The sequence below is a fragment of the Micrasema longulum genome, unplaced genomic scaffold (assembly GCF_059751315.1).
Source record: "Micrasema longulum isolate JH-2025_06_02 unplaced genomic scaffold, ASM5975131v1 h1tg000046l, whole genome shotgun sequence".
In the NCBI taxonomy this organism is placed as follows: domain Eukaryota; kingdom Metazoa; phylum Arthropoda; class Insecta; order Trichoptera; family Brachycentridae; genus Micrasema; species Micrasema longulum.
The window spans coordinates 277,887-299,833 of NW_028277253.1; the positions used below are offsets into that span (position 1 = coordinate 277,887).

The 21,947-nt window shown below is 30.6% G+C and overlaps 1 protein-coding gene across 2 annotated transcripts in view; it reads left to right on the plus strand.

Annotated features, from left to right (window-relative positions):
* Positions 1-15,127, plus strand: part of LOC148285218 (uncharacterized) — a 242,967-nt gene extending 227,840 nt beyond the window's left edge. For both annotated transcript variants that reach the window (XM_088228447.1, XM_088228455.1), the window contains one exon: positions 13,649-15,127. In XM_088228447.1, coding sequence (XP_088084573.1) covers positions 13,649-13,936 — 288 coding nt within the window. In that variant the 3' untranslated portion in view covers positions 13,937-15,127. The remainder of the gene's footprint in view (positions 1-13,648) is intronic.
* The last annotated feature ends 6,820 nt before the right edge of the window (positions 15,128-21,947 follow it).

The following is a 21,947-nucleotide window of genomic DNA, read 5'->3' on the forward strand; positions in this document are numbered from 1 at the left end:
GATGAAAGGTAATAATCACTGTTCAAATAGAAAGGATGAGATTCATTGGTCCTTCATAAAGAAGCTTGTGTAGCTTTCTCATTCCATCGAAGAGCAACATTGTGTATGTCACAATAAAGTTACGAATATCGCTATTCGTTACGTGTTTATAACAGAAAAACAAACATTTTTATAACAACCAAAGTAATAAACTGGAAAATACCTGTGAAAAACGCGCGCCGCAACGCTGTATAATAAATCAAAAGAAAAATCAGCAATTTATTGTGTTTGTCGAAATGTTTATATTTATTTAAAGAACTGGATTTTGCCCCCTAGGATTAATTTAATTTATTTGTTCATTCTACATATTTTATAAAGGCTTTTGTCTGCTTCGTGGTATAATGGCCAGCGCGTTTGCCTACCATGCAAGAGGTCTCGGGTTTGATTCCCGACATGGTTGATATGAAATATTTATTTTAAGGCGTGTTAAATATTTCATAGTCCACACTAAAATATTTTATAGTCCCTGGACTGGCACCTGAAGCGTAAGACTTATCATTTTACCTTCATGTAACAAAAAGTATCAGGATACGCTGCGATTGGTGCACCGGAGCAGTGCACATGAATGATGATGATGATAAAGGCAACAGAATACAACGCAACGAATACATTAAAACAACAGGTAAAGAGAATAATTCTGAAGTATAAAATGGCATTTTAATTGTATTCCAATAGAGCCTAAATTTGTTACTGGGAATGTCAAAACAGGGTGTGTGTGTGAGAGAGAAAGAGGGTGAGAGGTTGTGAGGGTGTGTGTGTGTGTGAGTGAGAGTAAATAAAAAATGTGAGTGAGGATAATTGCAGTTTAAAATTTCGTCAGAATATTATTTTTAAAGGATGTTGCAGAGTCTAGTAAGATTTTGATGTCGAGAGTAAATATTTGATTGTATAAGGTCAGTGCACGATTAATGGGTAAATTTGTATTGGGTTTAGGTTTACTTACTAAGCTTATTAAAATTAACATTAGCAGCAATTTCACCATTAAACTCGAAAAAGTGTCATTATCAATTTCCGCCATCAACCACCCGACGGAACATTGGAATATCTAAAATCTTCCGATCCAGTGTCCACGCGAGCGCGAGCCGCGCTGGCTACCTCTGCTTCGGATTAAGTTGTGTACAATACTCGTGTAAGCTTTGTTACTTTCAAAGCTAAGGCCAAGTACCGTTCAGACTTAGCGAACCTTTAAGAAGGATTAAGTGGTAAAATAGATATTTAGCCGTCTAGTACACAAATGCCTTCTATGTAACGTGAACAGAATTAAATAAAGAAAGGAAATGAACGGCAGACATGTAGAAAGTCATGGGCAGTGCAGGAATAAATGTATTTATCCCACCTTTTTTTTGTCATGTATTCCATTCACTGTTTAGTCCTCTATTCATAGTATAGTGTTGATTTATAGTTTGCGTTTGTTTAAAATTTTGTATAAAATTCTCGATTTATTTATTGGTTGATTGGAAGAAATTGCCATTTGGTAATGAGCCCGCCAACGTGTAACGTACATTTTGCACAAATTAAAAATAATAATATTATTAATATGCATAGAATATGTTATTAAACTGAACGGTTTGGGTAGGAATATATAAAAATGTTTATGTAGTTATACACGGTTTTTCAGGGCCAGACCGCGAAACTTCAAAAGAACGTTTCTCACAGTAAGCTTTAAATAAAATCCTAATATTTTTTTTCCAAATGGTGATTATTTTTTTAAATCTCAAAATGGAGTAAATCTTTAATTTCTCAAATTAACATCCCTTCCGCAAACCCCTACGCCTTCTCAAGAAAAAAAATTGAGATAAAAACGTATTTGACTAACGAAGCAATACGCTCCAGACGCGGACAAGTGAAGCGGCTGTGTAGGAAAGGGTGAGGGTTTGCGGAGGGACTGCTTGTCCTAGAAATTAAGGATTAACTACATTTTGAGATAATAAAAAAAATATTTTTTTTAAAAATGACTTTTTGGAAAAATTTTATTATGATTTTTTAAAATCTTACTGTCAGGAATTTCCCTTTGAATTTTCGCGGTCTGGCCCTGAAAAACCGTATATAAAGTGTTAAATAAATAAATAAACTTTGTTACTGGTGTAATTGATAAAGTCCTTCTCGACAAGGTAAAATAAAATATTAATTTCAAAAGTATTTTTTCACTGTTATATGGACGGGGGTCTACGTTTATGAAGCACGAAAGGAATGCGGTAGTGTTGTGACCCCGTGAAGAGTTTTGGTAAAAATCAGAACGTCGATGTTCACGAATAATTGTTATGTATAGTGTCTTTACATTATTATTGATTTTATCTTAGGATAATATTGATGATCTTAAACAATCGAATTGTGCACGTTTTTGCTTAGCGTTGATTTTTTTCCAATGGCAATTTTATAATATTATGTTTTCATTTAACCGATTTGTTTATTTTACGTGTACAGCATCATTTTTTTAAAAAGTAAACAGTTAATTAACAATATTTTAAGTCTATAATTTTTTTTGTAGACTTGAACTGCATTAAATCCCCTATAAAGCAAGTAATATTTTTTTTTTTACGATAGAGATCAACAATATTTTATAAAAGGGAATATTGAAGTCAAAACATTCATAGGTCTTACGACCTGTCATTGGCTGGATTAAGTGGCCACTTTAAGTAAAACATTATTTTACTTAACCTCAATATCAAATACATAGATGGCGCTCCAAACGCGCTAGCGAAAGCTTTCCTCGTTTCATGACATATATACTAAAACCAAAAATGTCACCGATATGGATATTCGCTAATAAGCGGAATGGGGAATGTTGTAGAATTCTACATAAAAGTGGCCACTTGAACCCAACCTATGACAGGTCATAAGCCCTGTAAACGCTCGAATATCCATAATCTTGAAACAAAAATTCTACCCATCTCTGTAGTGATATAAATAATAAAACATTATTCATAAATTAAGACAGAATAAATAAAACAGAAACACCTTATTTTGCCTAGTAAACCAATTAATGTTTTCTGGCTCCTTACTACCATTAATTTTTAGTACTCATTTGTATATAGGTACAATGCTGTAAATGCACACTTTTGATATTTATTTATTTCATTTTATTTGGGATTTTTACAGCTATTACATAAACAAAATAATTAGAAAAATCTTAACAATACTAAAGCCAATTAAAAAAATCCACTGTAAATATAATGACACATAATATATAAGAAAAGAAGTTTAGTAATTGTATTTGTGTGACGTTTGTATTCATGTGTATGTGAATGTGTGTATGCGTGAATGAATGAGGGAGAGGATACATGTGCGTGTGGGAATGAAAGAGGGAGAGGGTGCGTTTGTATGGGTGCGTAAGTATGAAAATAATATATCTGCTTAAAACTTGTAAATTGTATTAAAAATGGTACAATAAAGAGCTTAGTAAAAAGTTAGAAACCTTTTTGTTAAAATTCAAATGACGAAATGATATAAATCGTTTTTTTTTTTTTTTTTTTAAGTATGTTAAATTTCAAAACCGTATTCTGAAGAAAAAAAAAGCATTTTATTTTTTAAATTTAACTGATACACATCGAATGAATAATGTGCGACGAGTCCTATACAATACAGTAGGTAATCACAAAATGCAGTAAATACGAAATAATTACAACAATAAAATAAGGATTGACAATACGCGAACGTTGATTCAAAACGAACACACATATAAGAAGAAAAAAATGTATTACACTGGAAATCGAAATATCGATCACGCGCAATAAAGCAGAATGAACAGCACTAACGGCAAGGGCCAATCGGGTGTGAGAGGCGGGAGCGGGGAGATTCTACCCCGTCAGCACCTTTTACCGCGCACGTCATGACCGTGGACCGCGTCCATATTTGTAATGGCGTCTTCATGTGTGAAAAATGACATTTCGACTCTTCTTCTTCTCTGTCGTTCCTCAGTTCTGAGGGTCGTGATCGTTGATACTCGTTGCGTCTCCACCCCTCGCGGCTCTGGGCTCTCTTCACGGGTCCGTGTAGGGTCGCCCGTGACATTGTCTTCACCTGGTCGATCCACCGAGCTGCAGCTCTTTTCTGGGTTACGTCTAGCTATTCGCCCGAAGACCTGCAGAATACGTTGGCAGCATATGGCCGATAGACGAACTTTCACGCTGAGTTCCTCCAGTATGGAGACATTTGTTCTGTCCATAGGATTCTCAGCATTCGACGCCAACACCGCATCTCGAAGGCATCTATCATCTCCTACTCACGTGCTTTAACAGACCACGTTTTTGCGCTATACAAGAAATAGCGTTTACGTTTATACGTTTTTGAAAATACAAGCCTACGAACTACGTACATTTTAGTTTCCTTCGAGATGCCCTGATCTTGCCATATTTTAGTCGTTCGAGTCATTTTGACTCATTCAGGAATTAATTCATCAATCCAAGCCCAGTGCTTCATTTCTAACATGCCAATAACCATACTATAATGTTCTAAAATATTTATTTAGTTTTTGCGTCGAACATTATTCATTAATCCGAAATGTGACGCCGCTTCGCGTAAAGATGGCCATGTGACATGATTATGATTGAATGACTTAATCAAGAAGTTCGAATGACAATAATTATTAATACTCCGTCATAGTTTGTAACCCATACATGTTTAGGCCACAGATATATTTCGTCCTTAATAATGTGTCATGTTCCAGGGAAACCGATTCATAACGTTGGCGCTGATGATTTGTTTAATGAATACCCGGTGAAATTCCATGAAAATACATTTACATTTATACGTTTTGAAAAAAAACTTTGGTATTTAATTTTTTTAATGGCGTTATTCCAAATATTGATCATTTTAAATTTTGACACTAACTGAAACGTGTAACACAAAAAAAGAGTTTTTATTTTATGATAAATTAAGACACGTGGATGAAGGCGATATGTAAAAAAAAAGAAATTGTATTTTTTTATGTAAACAAAAAGGAGCAGAAAACAGGTTTTAAGAGCGAATAGAGGTGTTATTTTATCAACAATTGTATTGGTGTTAAAAACTTTAAACCCAGATATCTCTGCTTTTGGTTTTTTACACGCGGCCTCCGTGGTGTAGTGGTCAAGACGCTTGACTCACACACGAAAGGTTCCGGGTTCGATTCCCAGTGAGAACACAAAAATTAAAATGTGATTTTTCTCAAGCCTGGGTGTTCTGTGATGTAATTCACCACTGTAATTGGGCCTCCTGGCCTGTTGTGGTGCAAAAATAAATAAAATTAAAAAAATAATACGTTTAGCCACTCATGTTGATCATTATGAAGTGTTAATGACGATTCAATCTTTAATATTTTTATATTACATCAAATTCTAAACCTATGCACTTACCAGTCTAAACTAACAATTTATCAAGTTTTTTTCATTCAAAAGTAACAAAAAATAAAGAAGAAAAATAAAAACAAGAATATGAAAAAAAAACATATGTACATATTAGTATAAAATATATGGCTATATTATACATATTTTATAGTACATACACATATTGCACTGTAAAGAACAGAAGTGCATTTTTTCGTATCATTTATATTGAGAGAATCTTAAAATGAGGAAGTTCAGTGTCTTTTTTTATTTTTTTTTTATTTGTTAAAAGACCGTCAAACAAAGCCACAAAAAAAAATTTTTTTTTACTTATCGTATTATCAGCGCTTTGATTTTTTTAAGTTTTGTATTTCTGAAACAACTCCGCGTGTCACGTCAGAGGTTGTTCCCTGTAAGTTCTTATAATTGGTTCATTTACGGTAAAGCAACCGGATATCCTTTCCAACATTCGTTCATATGCACCAGTAACGTCAATAAAAGTAGTGCGTTTTTATTATTTTTTTCGTACATTTTCAATAAACTTTGCCGTACAATTTAATGCTCTAATTTTTACCGCGCGCAAGAAAACATTTTTCGTATCCAATTTCCCATAGGGCTGAATTTCCTCATTAGAAGAAGTTAGAAATGATAATTATTTAGAATACAGATATAAGTCAAGAAACGGTACACAATTGAAATCAATATAGTATTATTTAGGTATTTCAATTTGAAGATAGTAAATTTATACAATGCATTTAAAAATTCAAAAGTTTTACATTAAATATATCTATATCATGTGTGTATTCATTTGCAGACGCAATGGATATTTTTGATGAACAATTCACCTGCTGCTTGGTATAACTTTTTTGAAAAGTTCAAATTCATTCACGAGTTTTATTTTTATATACCAGTCAATTAACAGTGAAATATAAAAATATTGCACAACAACCTTTTTAGCTAAACATTTTATGATTTCGATTTAATTTAAATTAAAGTAAAACTGTACATCTATCGTTACAAGTGGATATTTTTTCCAAATAATTATGAAGACTGAAATTTTAACTTTATACTACCAGTATCGATGTTTAATAATATGCCGTCACTGACACAAAAAGACGCGAAGAGATCAACATAAAAAAATATTTCAGTAGTAAAAATGTGTATATTTTTGATGAAATAATTTTATGTTAGCAACTAAACAGATTTGTCAACATAAGAAAGCTTCGAATTTCAGAAGATAAATAATAAAGAACGTCTTATTTTTATTCTGTGAAATTTTCGGAGACATCCTTGAAACGGATCAGTAAGAATGTATGTATGTATTTGTTTCCTTTTATTATTCAAGTACGATCAGAATATTAGTTAGAATCATGGTACTTACTAGAATTATCGTATTGAACTTTACTGGCGAAGGAATTAAATATTTATGTTTTGTGAGAACTGAATTTCGTAGTATTCGGGGTTTCTTTTGATAAACATTTGTTGGTATTACCAATCCTCAATATAAATAATCTAATCCTCAAGAAAACATCAATCGCTTTTTTGTAAAGTAAATATCAGCCGATTGTCCGATTCCCATAAATCCTGTAGAATGTAAATTGTGTAGATTCAATAAATTTTCCTTTTGGCAAATTGTAGGTTTTTTAATATTATATTTTCCAATATTCGTTTATGCTATTATAGTGATAAATGACGCAGTTACATAAAATAAAACAGGAGTTTTGTTATATATTTTTTTTAATTCGTAGCTATAATAATTTGATTTAATATACATTTATTTTTTTCGCTTTGCGGTATGGCATTTTACATTTGATTATTTCTAAATTTGCGTAAACCACTTACAGCAAATTTTCACATTTCGAAAAAAATCATCTTATATTCGAAAATCATAATTTTTGGCAAGTAACGAGTGTAGAAATTTTATATTTTAATAAAAATAGTATTTGTTTAGACACTCTAGAAAGATTTTTAAAAATAAGTAAAGCCTTTAAGGAAAAACTCCCCATGAGAATTAATAAATTCAATTTAACTTTTCTTCTAAAAATAGTTCTGTAATGATTCATATTATCTTCTTTCTCTCTCCTTCTTTCACTCTTCTGTTTCTTTCTTAAAATGTGTAATAATATTACTAGCAACGCGAGTAATTCTAAATTAGTTCAAGTCTTAATGATGATGAAGTAACCTCCAAACCGGTCGACGTATAACTCAAAAGTTAAAGTGGTTTATACATTTTTTTAAATAAATAAGCGTAAGAAATATTTTTTATTCATATTTATCGAGACACAAGATAAACGTATATGTCACAATAAATGTATTAGACCATCATTTCGCACAAATGGTTTCCGAGCGCGGGGAGTTTAGTGACAAGCTTCGTAAGCTTGGACTTACCCCTGCCTCGGGCTGGGCGTGCGGAGATGACCATCAATCGACCGAACACATCCTGCACTGTGTGCTATCGGATGATGCCAGAGATGAGATGTTGAACGGTTTGTCAGCGGTAATGCTACCAGTGAAAAATGTGGACCTGATGGCCAACGGTACGAATTTCGCACTCTTCCGTCGCGTCGGCGTCGGCGTCGGTTTGTTTGGGTATCGCTTCGATAACTCCGGATGCGTAGACGCCTAGGCGGGTTAAATTTGGCAGAGCAGGCAGTTGATCCTGTGGGATGCTATACACATTATCTTATTTTGTTTTCCCCTTCAGGGGATAGTCTTCGGATCCTGCCTCTGTTCACACAGGTAGTCCTTTTTAATTGTAGGCCGTTCTATTATTGTAAATATCTATGTAGTCAATTCTATTCCTCATATTTTTCATCGTGAATTATTATGTTTTACTAAAGTCTTAAGGCATTGTTTGTTTTTTCAATATTTTTATTTCATCATTTGTTTCTATTTTTTTAAATTTAATTACTAAACAAGCTGAATCCAGCTATGCTTTACATACCATCATACAATCCAGTACATACTCGTGTTCATATATTAAATAAACACAATCGAAAATTTGATATCATATATGGTATTTAGTTCAAATTATTATTTTCTTTGTTATGTATTTGTTTTTATATAAATACATAACAGAGAATGATAAAATTGCATAACCATTACAATAGTAACATGTAGGTAAATACACAAAAGCAACGAAAAATATTAACGAAATATATACATTAATTGGAAAAAATAAAAGAGAGAAATATTTATAATCATAAAGAAAAGTTTAAGAATTATATTGCGAGAGAACGAATAAGCGATGAACATATACATTATCATTTTTCTTGTTCGTATTACATAAATTGTGAGGATATGCGGTGACAGGAAATTTCGAAAAATAGGTATTCGAACATTGTTTTCCTGTCACTGTCTTGAAGATGCCTTCCCGGTGCTATGTGAAAAAGACAACTACATTTTGGACCTTTTATGCCTAACTAAAATAGATAAAATCGACGTTTCGTTGTCTCATTTTCCACACCTCAAAACTGAACCGATTTCGTTATTTTTTCCAAATAATATTTTCAGAATGTAATTTTCAGTACCGGTACGTTTATCATTACATTTAATGGTTTTCATATTTGTTTACTATGAGCTCGCAGACCGCAGACAAAACTGGACCTTTTTATGGGTTTTTAGATAGTTCTAGTTCCCATAATAAAATATTCACCTGTAAAACAAAACTATCGAGATGCGCCGATCGTAGATATTAATAGTATCATAATCCAGGGTAAAAAAACAGGAATACGTTTGTATGAACATAAGTAAGATTGCGTTTCCTCTCAAGATAAAACATTATTTAGTATACTTACAAAGTTTGCTTTATAGTGTATTTACGTAACCAAAGAAACAGGTTCAGTTTTCTTAAATAAAACCATTGACCTATTGGTGCATATTGGCGCACCTTGAGCCCTCAAAAATTGTGACACTTAACTCATGCCCAAACGCTCAGTCATAACCAACGCGTATTTAGTCGTTTGCTAGCTGATTTTGACGTGAGCTTTTGAAACCCAAATGCCTAATTGTGCGTGAAAGCGAGTAAAAACTTAAGATAGTGTAACTTCTCGTTTATAAGTAGGAATCTTGGTACTTTTTTTATGATTGAATTCCAAATCTAAAAACAATTTTTATTCAAGTATTGAATTTTAGTAGGTCCCTAAGTGTTTGTTTATTTTTGAATCCCAAAACATAAAATAATTAATTTTTAAACATTTTTTTTTGCAAATGTCAAGCACTGCTCTTAGCTAACGGGGTGCACTTTATCTAGGAATGCGATTTTCAAAAATGTATTAATTGTCAGTTAATACTATTTAATTATTACTGAAAATCTATTGAAAAGAAAAAAATGGGTTGAAATTACAAGAAAATTTAAGGAAAGAATCTGATTGGGATACGAAAAAAGCTAATGTTGTTTGTAAACAAAAAAAACTTGTTTAATACGCAAAAAAACAACATCCTTAATTTTTTTGTATACGCATTCTCGTCGAATGCAGCCCTGGTAATGGATGAATAAAACATTTGCGCTCCTGACTTTCTTTTATAAATATGCCCATGGCAAAGCTCACCATTTTGCTGAAAACCGCACGTAAATCGGCCTAGCAGTTATTCAGTCCGCCGAATACACACATACGATTATTGCCTTTCATACATATAAATAAAAAAAACATTGAGGGGATATTTCTCACAGTTTTTCTAGTTTCGAGTTCGAGTGAGGGACATTGGAAAAGGGGTTTAGAAAATTTAAATTATGCCTTATAGAGGAAACAATACAAAGCACCGGCTACATAATATTGTATCCCTTGAGCATCTCCTGGGAATTCTGCGTATTATGGTTTCAAAGGACGCGGACGGGAAGAAAATAGTCCCGTGTATCGCATATACTGCATTTATTTTTACTTTACTTAAAATGGTAACATCTAAATCCTATTATTTATTTTTTATTGTCCACTTCGGGCATGTTTGGGAAAACATTTAATTTTATTATTTTCAATGTTGTATGCACACTATTATGTTCACAAATGTTGGTGTACTGTAGGTAAAACATTTTTTCGTAATTGCGTTGTTTCGACGCTAAAATAATCAGTCTCACGCTTCATGTACTGGTCAAGAAACAGTATAATATTTATGTGTAGGACCCTCTTAACTCTTGTGTGGCTATGGTGCAGGGGTGAATCGTCTTTATAAGCGATTATGCGCTGCTTAACATTATATTTGACTATCCATAACAATGTTTTAAGTTAACTTTATTTACAGAAAAATAAACAAATAATTATCGTCTTTTATAAATCATTGCCACCGTTCGTATTTTTCTCCAAATATTAACTAAACACGCCCACCGCCAGTAGTGAGTTAGGAAACTAACTGATTATTCCAGCGTGTTTCTTCATAAAAATAAGTATACTATATTTTGAACGTTTTAAACCTAGTTGCGGTTTTTTTCTCCTGAAGTAAGCTTGCAGATTACACAAATTATTTTAAGTTTTTTTATTTGGAAAATAATATTTTGAACATTATTTCTCAAGGGGTTTTTTCATTGACCATAATTTATTTTATGGAGTCATATCGCAGGACATGTGGCGCTCGACGCGCCTGTTTTTGGAATTATTAATTTCCAAAAACATCCACTGGAATGTTGACATCTCACAATTCAATCGTAATGAAAATATCTAATACCTACTAAATTAACTGTGCATTTAGAAAAAACTTTTATATGGGTTATATAATGCATAATGTAGCTACATAAAATAGTATATAACGAAGTTCATAATAATCGTTCGATTTGATTTCATAGATGAAAGATGTTGTTGTATCCCACAGAACCACTGAAAAATTAGCGATTTGTAGTATATATTACTTTTATTATATTATGGACTATGTAAATACAAATTTACGATATTTTTTATAGCTTACCTTTAAATAAAATCACTGTTCGCCACTGCTATGATGTCACATAAGTCTACATTTAATACGGGACTTAATGTATCGTAGTTTTCTATGATAAGCCTAAATAATTTTGTTATTTTCATAAAATAGAATATCAAGTAGTTTATTTATACATTTAGTAAATTGTTGTTTTTTAGTTTTTAGCTTAATGCAACTACATGACTTTACTGCACCGTTTACTGACGGATTTTGCAGTCTTTCAAAAATAATAAAACGTCACGTCCGTCCTGCTAAGAATCGAACCCAAGACCTCAAAAATGGTAAACAAGCGCGCCACCAGTATAAAATTAGGCAAACTTATCCCCACTCGATTTCCATTTTCAAAATTTTCATCTGAGAGTAGCCATCGTGTCAAAATCATCACATTGTTTTTTCTTTTTCACACTCCTAACTGTATTATTCATCCGCGTGGACAAAAAATCAGCATAGAATATGGAAATAAAATGTTTTGGTTTTAACTTGTTATTTTAGTCAATGAAACAATATTTGCTTTTGTAGCAGAGACCTAAGTGAATGATCAAATATTGTTCAATGCCTTTCTTATAATCTATTTTTTCATTGGAAATTTTATGTAATAGGGAAATATCACATACTCCAAATACCGATAAAAATATATGAAATGGATTAAAAATAATTAATTGTATTTTCAAAATCAATTTGAATATTGTGGAGAAATGTTTTCATACATAGATTAAAAAAAGAAAATAAAAAAAAAAACACGTCACTAGAAGAACGCGACGTGTTTGGCCTTGATAGTTGTGACGTCAAGATTCGTGACAATGTTTCAAACAAATTTGAATAATCAGGGACAAATAAACATGAATCGTGACGTATTAGGGGCCTGGCTAATGGAATGGATGTTTTTGCGGGAATTCAAAATTACAAACTTAAAAATATTTTTTATGCCACTAATAAGTAAAAAAAAAATTCTGGACAGTATTTCATTGACTTTTATTACTTTAAAAATTAATAAAAACATCATTTTTCCCTATTTAACGTTCATTATTGTCAACTCTAAAATAAGAGTTGCTTTTTTAAACAATACATTTAAAATACAACATTTATCGTAGTTTGCTAACTTAGAATGATGCTAATATTTTACTATTTTCTTTATTTAAAAAAGGTTTGTCAACTCGACCCCTAGTTGTGTTCTTTAAAAAAAAAAACATTATTTTACTATTGAATTGTGCCCACGTTGAAGGGCATGTACGTTCTATACAAATAAAAAAAAAAACAAAAACACAGTTTTATTTAAACGTAAAATGGGATATATAAAACGAGGTACAATCGACAATCATTGAATTTTGTGGAATAAGAATAGTTTTATTGTGTTTTTTTATTTTTTATATTGACTTAAAAGAACTTTACCTAAAAGTTTTTTTAATTACTTTAAAAAAAAAAACTAATTCACGTAAACCCTTATACGTGGGTATAATTCAATTATTGAATTTACCCGGCAGACAGGGATGATACAAATTAATTAAAAATGCACGTGTTTCCAATTGACTGAAATATAAATTAATCTCTAAGGTTGTTCATCAATATTTACAGAAATTAAAATAATACTTATTAATTGCAAAAAAACATAAATATTTTATTTTTCTAATATTTAATTAATTTTTATGCAGGTATCAAAAATACTTATTTTTAATATTGTTTTAAGATGTGTTATAATTATAGTATGCCTTACATAATAACCTGTATGTTAGGTACTTTGTAAAATGATAATAAATGAATTAAATAATGCACACGAATTTATATTTTCATAACTATGCAGTTTTAAAACAATTGTTTCCAATAAGGGGTGTTGTAATAAATCGATTAAAAAGTAAAACGTGCGTCAGTCTCTCTGTGAGGGGATGAATAAAATGATTACATAACCGTATGTCAACAATATTTTGAACATGTCCAAGTATTTGTAGACAAGGATTGGATATCACCCGTTCGGAAGATTTTTCAATGATAAACATGTTTTAAGAGAGATGAAGAGGGTTTGAAAGTCTTAAAAGAAGGACTCATAACCTGTCGTTGCCTGGTTTTATTTTATTTTTAATTTAATAGGTACTAACATTTTATTTATATAAAAATATCCTCGATTTTAATTCCTCACTGGAAAATTCTGTGTAATATATTTTACAATAAAAAAAAAAACAACAGAATTTTATTATAAATTAGAGACTATTTATATTTAAACTGAAAAAAAAACGTCTCCGACTGTTATATAGTAAAATGTTTACAAATATATAACTTTTGTAATGTACATATCTGTTATTATAGCTATATAATATTTGTTCTTGTTGATACACTATAGTAAACATTTAACATAAGTTATAAATTTAATTTTTAATAAAACATATTTGTTTTTCTAATGTTTTCAGAGACTGCTGATGACGAAGCAGGAAAAATTAGCGGACCAATTAGAAGAAGCGAAGCGCCTCAAGGAAAGCATCGACTCCAGGGGACTGTCTCTGGCTGAGAACCTCGCGACCCAACTGAGTGAGGACTTCAAGGAACAGTTCAAGAGATTTGTAGCCACTAAAGTACAACTCGTCGTGTACTTGAGAGATATTCAGAACAGACTGGAACTTACCAAGCAAATCTTAGACTCCTTCCTACAAGAAAATTATGCCATCAGTTTGAGCCCTGACGCTACCAGACTTCTCTGAATCCAAGTGTTGTTAAAAAGACTCCTTAAGCGGAATTAACATTACAAGTGTAATTATATATTATTTTAGATCTTTCAGTATCTCGATTCACATCGAAATATTTGCAAAGATTGTGTAAGGTCCTTATATATTACGATATCAACCCCATGTATTAGTTTTTAAATTACCTTTTAAATTTCATCCCGAACAATTCCTAATAATTTTGGTAAACTGGTCCACAGTTGTCTATTTAGTTTATCGCATAGTTTTTTTTACTTACCTAAAACTAACTTTTAAAATATCTAAGGCGTTTAAGTAGGAATTTAAGTGTAATTTATTTTGTGTCATTTACTTTTTCTAAAAACTGTTCGTACGTTAAAAGCCAGCAATCGATACATGCAATGATTTGAATTTTCAAACACGAATAACAGATTTATGTTAAAATACTCACTATATTATAATTTTCCAACATTTTGAGAATTTTTTTTGGATTTTAAAAAGTTTTTTTTTTTAAATAGATGTATGTACTCGTATTTTATTATTTTATATGAAACCTGAAAATAGGTACAACGATTTTTTATTCCTGATTTCTGCATTATAAGCCCAAAATAATTTTAAAAATTAATTTTAAAATACATCAGTGCTAACAATGTATGATTTGGAAAATTTGAAGAAAAAAATCTGTAAAAACTGTGAATATATTTATGTATAAATAAGAAAAATATGTAAAAATCAGAGAAACAAATATATTTTACAATCGTAATGACATTTTAAAGAATAATTATTTTCTCATTAAAATTAAATTCATATTACCATACATATGATTAAAGCATTTTTAATGAAATACCGTAATATTTTCTCATCAAAATGTAACATTTATACTGTTATTATATCCTAGAACAACAATTGATTGCCAAACATCAGAAAATATTTTTCGTTTCAACAAATTTTGCTTCTTGTCCGACTAACCGTATTACTCATATTCAGTTAGCCTTTAAACGCTAAGCTTTCGCGTAAACAGGACATGAATTATTAAAGTAATCCATTTTTTGTGGAACCTCATTTCTGAACAAGAAATTTGTGTTTAACCGCAGTGCTTAATTTTTTTGTAAGTATTTATAAACTAGTCGGTGAAATAATTCGTAAGAGTCTCAGGTGTGTTTGTATAGATTTCAACTCTTTTCCTTCACCAGAAACAACAGATCTAAGAAATATTGAAAAAATTTAGATATTTTGAACCAAACATGAGCAGAATAAAGAATATTACATATAGGCCCAAATTTCCGTGTTTCTTTCTCAAAGAAGTTCATCTTTGCTGAAATATCTAAATCTTGAAAGAAAGTAATCTTAATTATATTACTTAGTAGTGTGCTTAGACGGCTTTTAAACAATGTGCCTATTTTAAAAAAAAATTATTTCAAATATAAGAAATAAAATTGTTTAAATACAAATTTGTAGATACGAGTAGATAAAATTTTATTTTAAAAAAAAGTCTCATAGTGCATATTTTTTTTTTGTTAAAAGTACGTAGATGTTTTTAAAAGTCATTGAAACAGCACAATACTCACAAATATATCCAAATATGAAGGTAGATTATTTCGAAGCTGAAAATAGAACCACGAGGCTGGAACTAAAAATAGATTTTTCAACTAAAAACGGTGGCTCATCTGTTGACCTATTTCTTTGAATATCTCTTCGTTTTATGTTTCTATATACACCCACACAGCCGTAGCTTGAAACATGCACAGGAATATTAATAAAGTGTTATTATAAAATAATTGCTTCGTCTATTCAACTTAATACTGAAGAGTTTTAATCATTGAAAGGAGAAAAAAACCTAATAATATATTAGGTGTTAACATTAGCTGTGTCCGTTTTTTCCAAATTTTTAAAATGAGCACCAAAAGTTAAAAAAAATTGTAAAATATACGTTATTCGAAAAAAAAAGTTGTCTGTCCTACAAGACGTTGTATTTTTTTATTAATATTATTCTTTTTTCTTTTACAATTAATGTATTATTTTTTTACATTAAAGATAATGTTCCCTCACTGGGGGGTGATCCGTGCCGAGGGAGACATTTTATAAATTTTTTAAACATTCCTTATTAAACATATTTAAGTCATAATATCAAATACATATAAAATATAATAAAAACACATAAAGCTCACAAATAAAAACATCTTTCTACCTATTTGGCCTCATACACTCATCAATTTGCTTGTACGTTACGCACATTATTTTATTTTATTACAAGCCTTTAAAGTGGAACATCAAGAAGACGAAAGTGTGCATTTTGGACACCTCTTTCTGTTCGCATTTAATTGAGGGAATAAAGTTTCCAAAGCCGTTCACGATATTTGTGTAGTGTACGGTGAAGATGCTACAAATTATTGACGTATTTGTTGTAAAATAATGAAAAAGAATATATTTTTGATTAATTTGTCGGTAAGTTGATAATTTGTGAGCGTCTTTTTTCAAATGAAGGGAAGAAGAAGACACAAAAAAAATTACATCGAATAAGTCAATTATGTATTCTAATTATTTATTATTTTTCAAATTTTAATAATTCTAATATTTTACTTTGTTTAAATTTTGAAAAACAGACACAACTTATGTAAACAACCTATTCATAATAAAATTAATTATTTCGATATGTATTTGTTGATTTAAAATATTAATCATTGACAATGCGGAAAAATATATTTTAAAAAAAAATAGAATGTATACTGTGTGCATGTTTAAAACTTTTCTGTAATATAAAGGTATAATATATATGTCAACTTGCAATGCTGATTTTCAATCGGATAAATTATATCTAATTATTACTATTTATTTCAATACCCACCGGTTTCAGAGCTACACGTGCTTCTTTTTCGTGGTATAGTTGAGAATTCTCACTGCTTCAAATGTAATTTTCATATCAAATTAATTTGAAGCTAAAAATAATATTATTTTAATATTATTAACGTTTCTGTTTATCTCGTTTATTTACAATTCTGATTACTGTAAGTACGATCATGCATATTGTATATTTTCACCTTTTTAGTAATTTCAAGTATTTATAATCCAAAAAGTTTGAAGAGTATGCCAGCATAAAAATATATAATGATTTTTATATTTGTGATAAAAACATAAAATGTATTTATATGCAGGATAAATTGACTTTAAGTGAAATCACCTTCAATTTAAACATAATATTATGTTTTTTAATTTGATTTAATAAAGATACTTAAGCAATTGTACTGATTTCCATAATTTTAAATGTTAATAAAAACCGGTTTTGTTATTTATTTTGGCAATCAATGTTTTTTGATACTATTATATTGGCAGTATTTACTACATGAATTTGTTTGACTAAAATATATAGCGCCATATCTGATTGATACATACTAATGTAATAAAATTCTGTAGAGTTAAATTTGTAATCGTTTTGTACATTTTTTTCGAGTAATTTATGATCGAATAATAACATTCAAATGACTATTTTTCGACTTCCTTTTGTGCGGGCTTCACATTAAATAAAGCGAAATATTTTTTTGTAAATAAATAAAACTATAAATAATGTAATGATAAATAAAAATAATTGGATCAGCTAGTCCTCTCCATGCGTTTATAAATCGCAAAAGGCATTCTTTAATTTTCTAGTTGTAGTTAATATTAAGTGTTTTTTTATTCGACATCGAACTGTGATTGAAGTTAATTGTAAAATGTATACTCTCATATTTTTTTAATTTTGTAATTACTTTTATTCTCATTTTTGTTATGAGTTCAAAACAAACGGCCCATTTTGTTAATATGCCGCGTTTATTGACATATCTATTTATAATATTCTAAAATGTTGGTATCATATTTTCTACATCATAACTCTGACATAATGGATGATCACACGAAACATTCACAGCATGGGCACCATGTTGGACTGAAAAAAAACTGCGTTAAAACTAAAAAAGTTCTTAGTTTTTCTCCAAAATGTCAATGCTCCAAAGGCCATCTCATGGAAGTTAAAAATTTGGAATGTTCACTTTTTTGTTCATTATTTTATATATGTTATTGTAAATATATTATGCGCTTATCATATTGAATTGTTAATGTAATAGTTTATAGTTGGCAATTTCGAAGCTATGATTACAACGTAGATTGCTTTCAATTAAATCAATAACGCTAAACTTTTAATGCCAATATGTTCCACTTTTTTATTAAATAATTATAAAAATAATTCTGTTTTTTATTTACATATTGATTTCAATTAATCTTAAATGATGTTACACTCCGTTGTCAAGAAAATGTTTTTTCAGCAATACGAATATTTCAACCCCGGAGCAAGCAAGAGTCAAACTCTATATAACGGGTACCTGTTGTGGCCAGCGCCACATAGGGGTATTACTAGTCAAAAAGTGAGTGAAATTATTTAAGGAGGTTTTATGGCATAACTTGTTTTAAAAATAAATAAATAAGTGTATTAAACTTATTCTCTTCATTTTTAACGCTAATATACTTTGGAGAGTTAATTTTGTGTTTGGGTTATGGAACATTGTTTAATGAGATTATGGAATCTCATTAAACAAAAAATAGGTAATTTTTTTATTTGATTTTGGTATTTATTTCAAAAGCACAATTAATCATAATAATTTGTATAAGTACACAAGATAACTAACAAAAATATACATCGGTGATTTGACTTCAAATCAATTTAAAAAATCAGAATATGTTGAATTTTCAGTTTCAGAATCTTCTTCTCTGTTATCTTCATCTGCTGAATCGGGCAATAGTAAATTTATCGTTTTATTTGAAAACGGTTCACTTTTTTTTCTTGGTGTAGGCCTTGAGCAACTTAGCAGTGGATCCAAAGTCAAAGATAATATATTAAGAAAGTCTCTATTGCATTGTTCTCTCGAAAACTTTCTTGAAAGGTTTTGCCTGTACAATCGGAAATGCTTATTTCTGGCCTCAACTGCTTCTTCCGATAGCTGGCTTATTGGCAAAATAGCAAGAGTTATTATAGATGATCCATAAATGAATATTTTATGTATGGTTGGTGAGGATTTAATTTTTTTTTTTCAATTTTTTAATTTTTTTTATATCTCTCTAGGCGTGTTCGTAAATATAAAATTTTTCAATCGAATCTGTTTAAAAAAAAGCTAGAAGCATAAATATTTTTTCATCAACCTACCAGGGTTGCATTTGACGGGAATGCATTTACAAAAAAAAGTGAAAGGATGTTGTTTTTAGCGTTTAAAAGTTTATTTTTGAATGTTTACAAACAACATTCGCTTTTTATAGATCTTAATCGGATTCTTTTCTTACATTACTTCCCATGTATTTGTTTTTACTGGATTTTCTAAAATGATAAAAACTGACATTATACATTTTTGAAAATCGCATTCATGAATAAAGTGTACCCCTGTTAGTGAGAAGAGCCGAGCTTGACATTGGCGAAAAGAATTCTATATTTTAAAATGAATTATTTTATGTTTTGGAACTCAACCACGAACAAGTACCATAGTACCTACTTTAATTCAATATTGGAATATTCATAATTTTTAGTTTTGGAATTCAATTATAAACAAGTACCTAGGACTTATAAATGAAAATTCTTTTTCCAAGCCAATACCAGGCAAGCCAACGTTCGGGCAGGACAGCGTCTGTCGGGTCCGCTAGTTTATTATCAAATAACATGGATGTATTTTCTTTATTAGTTCCTTGACTGATTTTCCATTGTTTTCTGGTTAAATCAGCGTCCATAAATATTACTAAAGCTTCAAATAGAGTGAGTTCGTGTGCAACTTTTTTGTTTGCAGCGTAAATATTTTTTTTATACTTGGATGCCCTTGTTGGAGTCACTGTGATGCCTTTGAACAGTTTTGAAACTTCACTTTGCCCGGCAGATCGTTGACTCAAAATGTTTGCATAATTGAACACATCAGTAGAAACAATTTTCCTCAAATCTTTCGTTTTTCGTCGCTTTCTGCTATTGCTTAAATTTAAGAAATTCTTTATGGGTCGGCCAACTTTGAATAATTTATTGGTATACAATGAAATAGAATTCGAAAGCCATTGCGTATTTTTTTTGAGAAACGAACTTTTTATAGGTTACAGTTGCCCACCTTTTTGTAAAATCGTATTTAAAATTTTGTAATCGTCTCAGAGTCGAAAGTTTTTTTTCTAAATATTTTCTTGTCTCTATCTTAATGCTTTATATTCTCTCTTCTGTATTTGTCAACAAAAGACAAATAATAATGCTACACAATTTTTGATTTATTTGATAGACCTTTTAATTGATTTTTTTTCCAAAAAAGCGGAAACATGCGGAAAGTTTTTTAAATAATTATGTACAACTAAGAACTAAACTTATCACTGGTAAGGGTTTGGTTGTCCAACGCAGCCCAGCAAATAAATATATTCACCAGTTTTTAAAAAAAAAAACAAAAATATTCTGAACATTTTCCTGTTTTTTATTATCAAAAACTTATTTATTTATTTATTTATTTATTTATTAACGGACATTGTCCATGTATACAATTTATAAGGTTTAAATATTACAAATAAAAGAGTAGTTTAAAACATTTAAAGAAAAAAGAAAGAAGCATTGACAAACATAAGGGACATCGAGACAAGATCTGGACTATTTATTTAGTGCTCGTTTAAATCGTTGTAAACTTAAACCAAAAAAGTCCAGATCCTGTCTTGAGTTAACAATACGACAAAGGCGGGTCATTGGAGAATTTAGGCCATAGTTTGTTCTCTGCTGATCGATGAACAGTACTTCATTGTTTCTCAATCTACGAGTCGGAATATTGAATTTTACTTGTCCCAGTAATGATGGAACATCGATTATACCATTTAGTATGCCGAACATATATATGGAGTCAATATTAGTTCTACTTTTTGTAACTTATAATATAATTGTACTATAAAATATTTATATATCCAAATGTTTGTCGACAAAAGACTGGATTTCACCCCCTCGGGAGTTATTAAGATTAACAATTTACAACAGGGATGGAGAATACATTCAAGAACGGAATATGGAAGTCTAGGCATTTACAGGGCTTATAATCAGTCATTGGCTGGTTTAAGTGGCCACTTTACACACTGTATAACATCATCATTTTGCCTATGTTTGATTTCATTGTAATAAAATCAACTAGTCTCAGAAAAAGTTTAAAAATTGGAAAATTGTTTTCAGGCGTTGTCTAGTATATGAAATAATTCAGTCAGATGAATCTCTTCACAACAATAAACGCTCCAGCTCTTTAACTTCACCAAAATCAACAAATGGAAGAAAAGAAGAAAGATGGATGTTCAAACATAGGCTAAATGGTGAATGGTACACAGTGTGTAAAGTGGCCACTTAAACCAACGTAACGCTCTTAATTAATTAACAAAAAAACTGACGGCACGTACGATCACCACAACGTTTGGGTTGCAATTAACGCGGCACGCAGAGATGGAAGGAGAGGGAGTTGCAGGCGATGATTCCACGCCATGATGTTGGTTGACTTCGTGATCAAATCGCAATTTTTTGTAGTTAGCGATTTTAAATTTTTTTACTTTCGCCCGCTTTTCGCATAGAAATATTCCTTTGTGGCAGCGCAATGGTTTAATTTGACGCGATGATTATTTCTTGTCAAAGGGGTGATAAATAAAATCAATTCATGACTGCACAAGCAATTGAATTCTTCAATTAAATGTGCAGTTGAATTTCTCGCCCAGAGATGGCGGGCAAATGCTTTCGCTTGGTCGGTATGATCGCGCTCGAGGAAGACCCGGCAGTGTGCGTTGAAAAGCGCGTACTTGATATTTTTTGCTTGTTGCGCTCTGACTTGTTCATCAATTTTGACTTCTTCAAGATTTTCATCGCGCATTGTGCTTATCAAAACCATATATAAAAAAAAACAAATAAACAAATAACCACATTAGGATAAGAGCTCAATAAAAAGATAATCGAAGTGGACCGCCATAGGATATTCAAAGATCGGTTTTCTTTATTCTCTATTGAATATGAAAAACTATACGCAACGCTTAAAAAAGT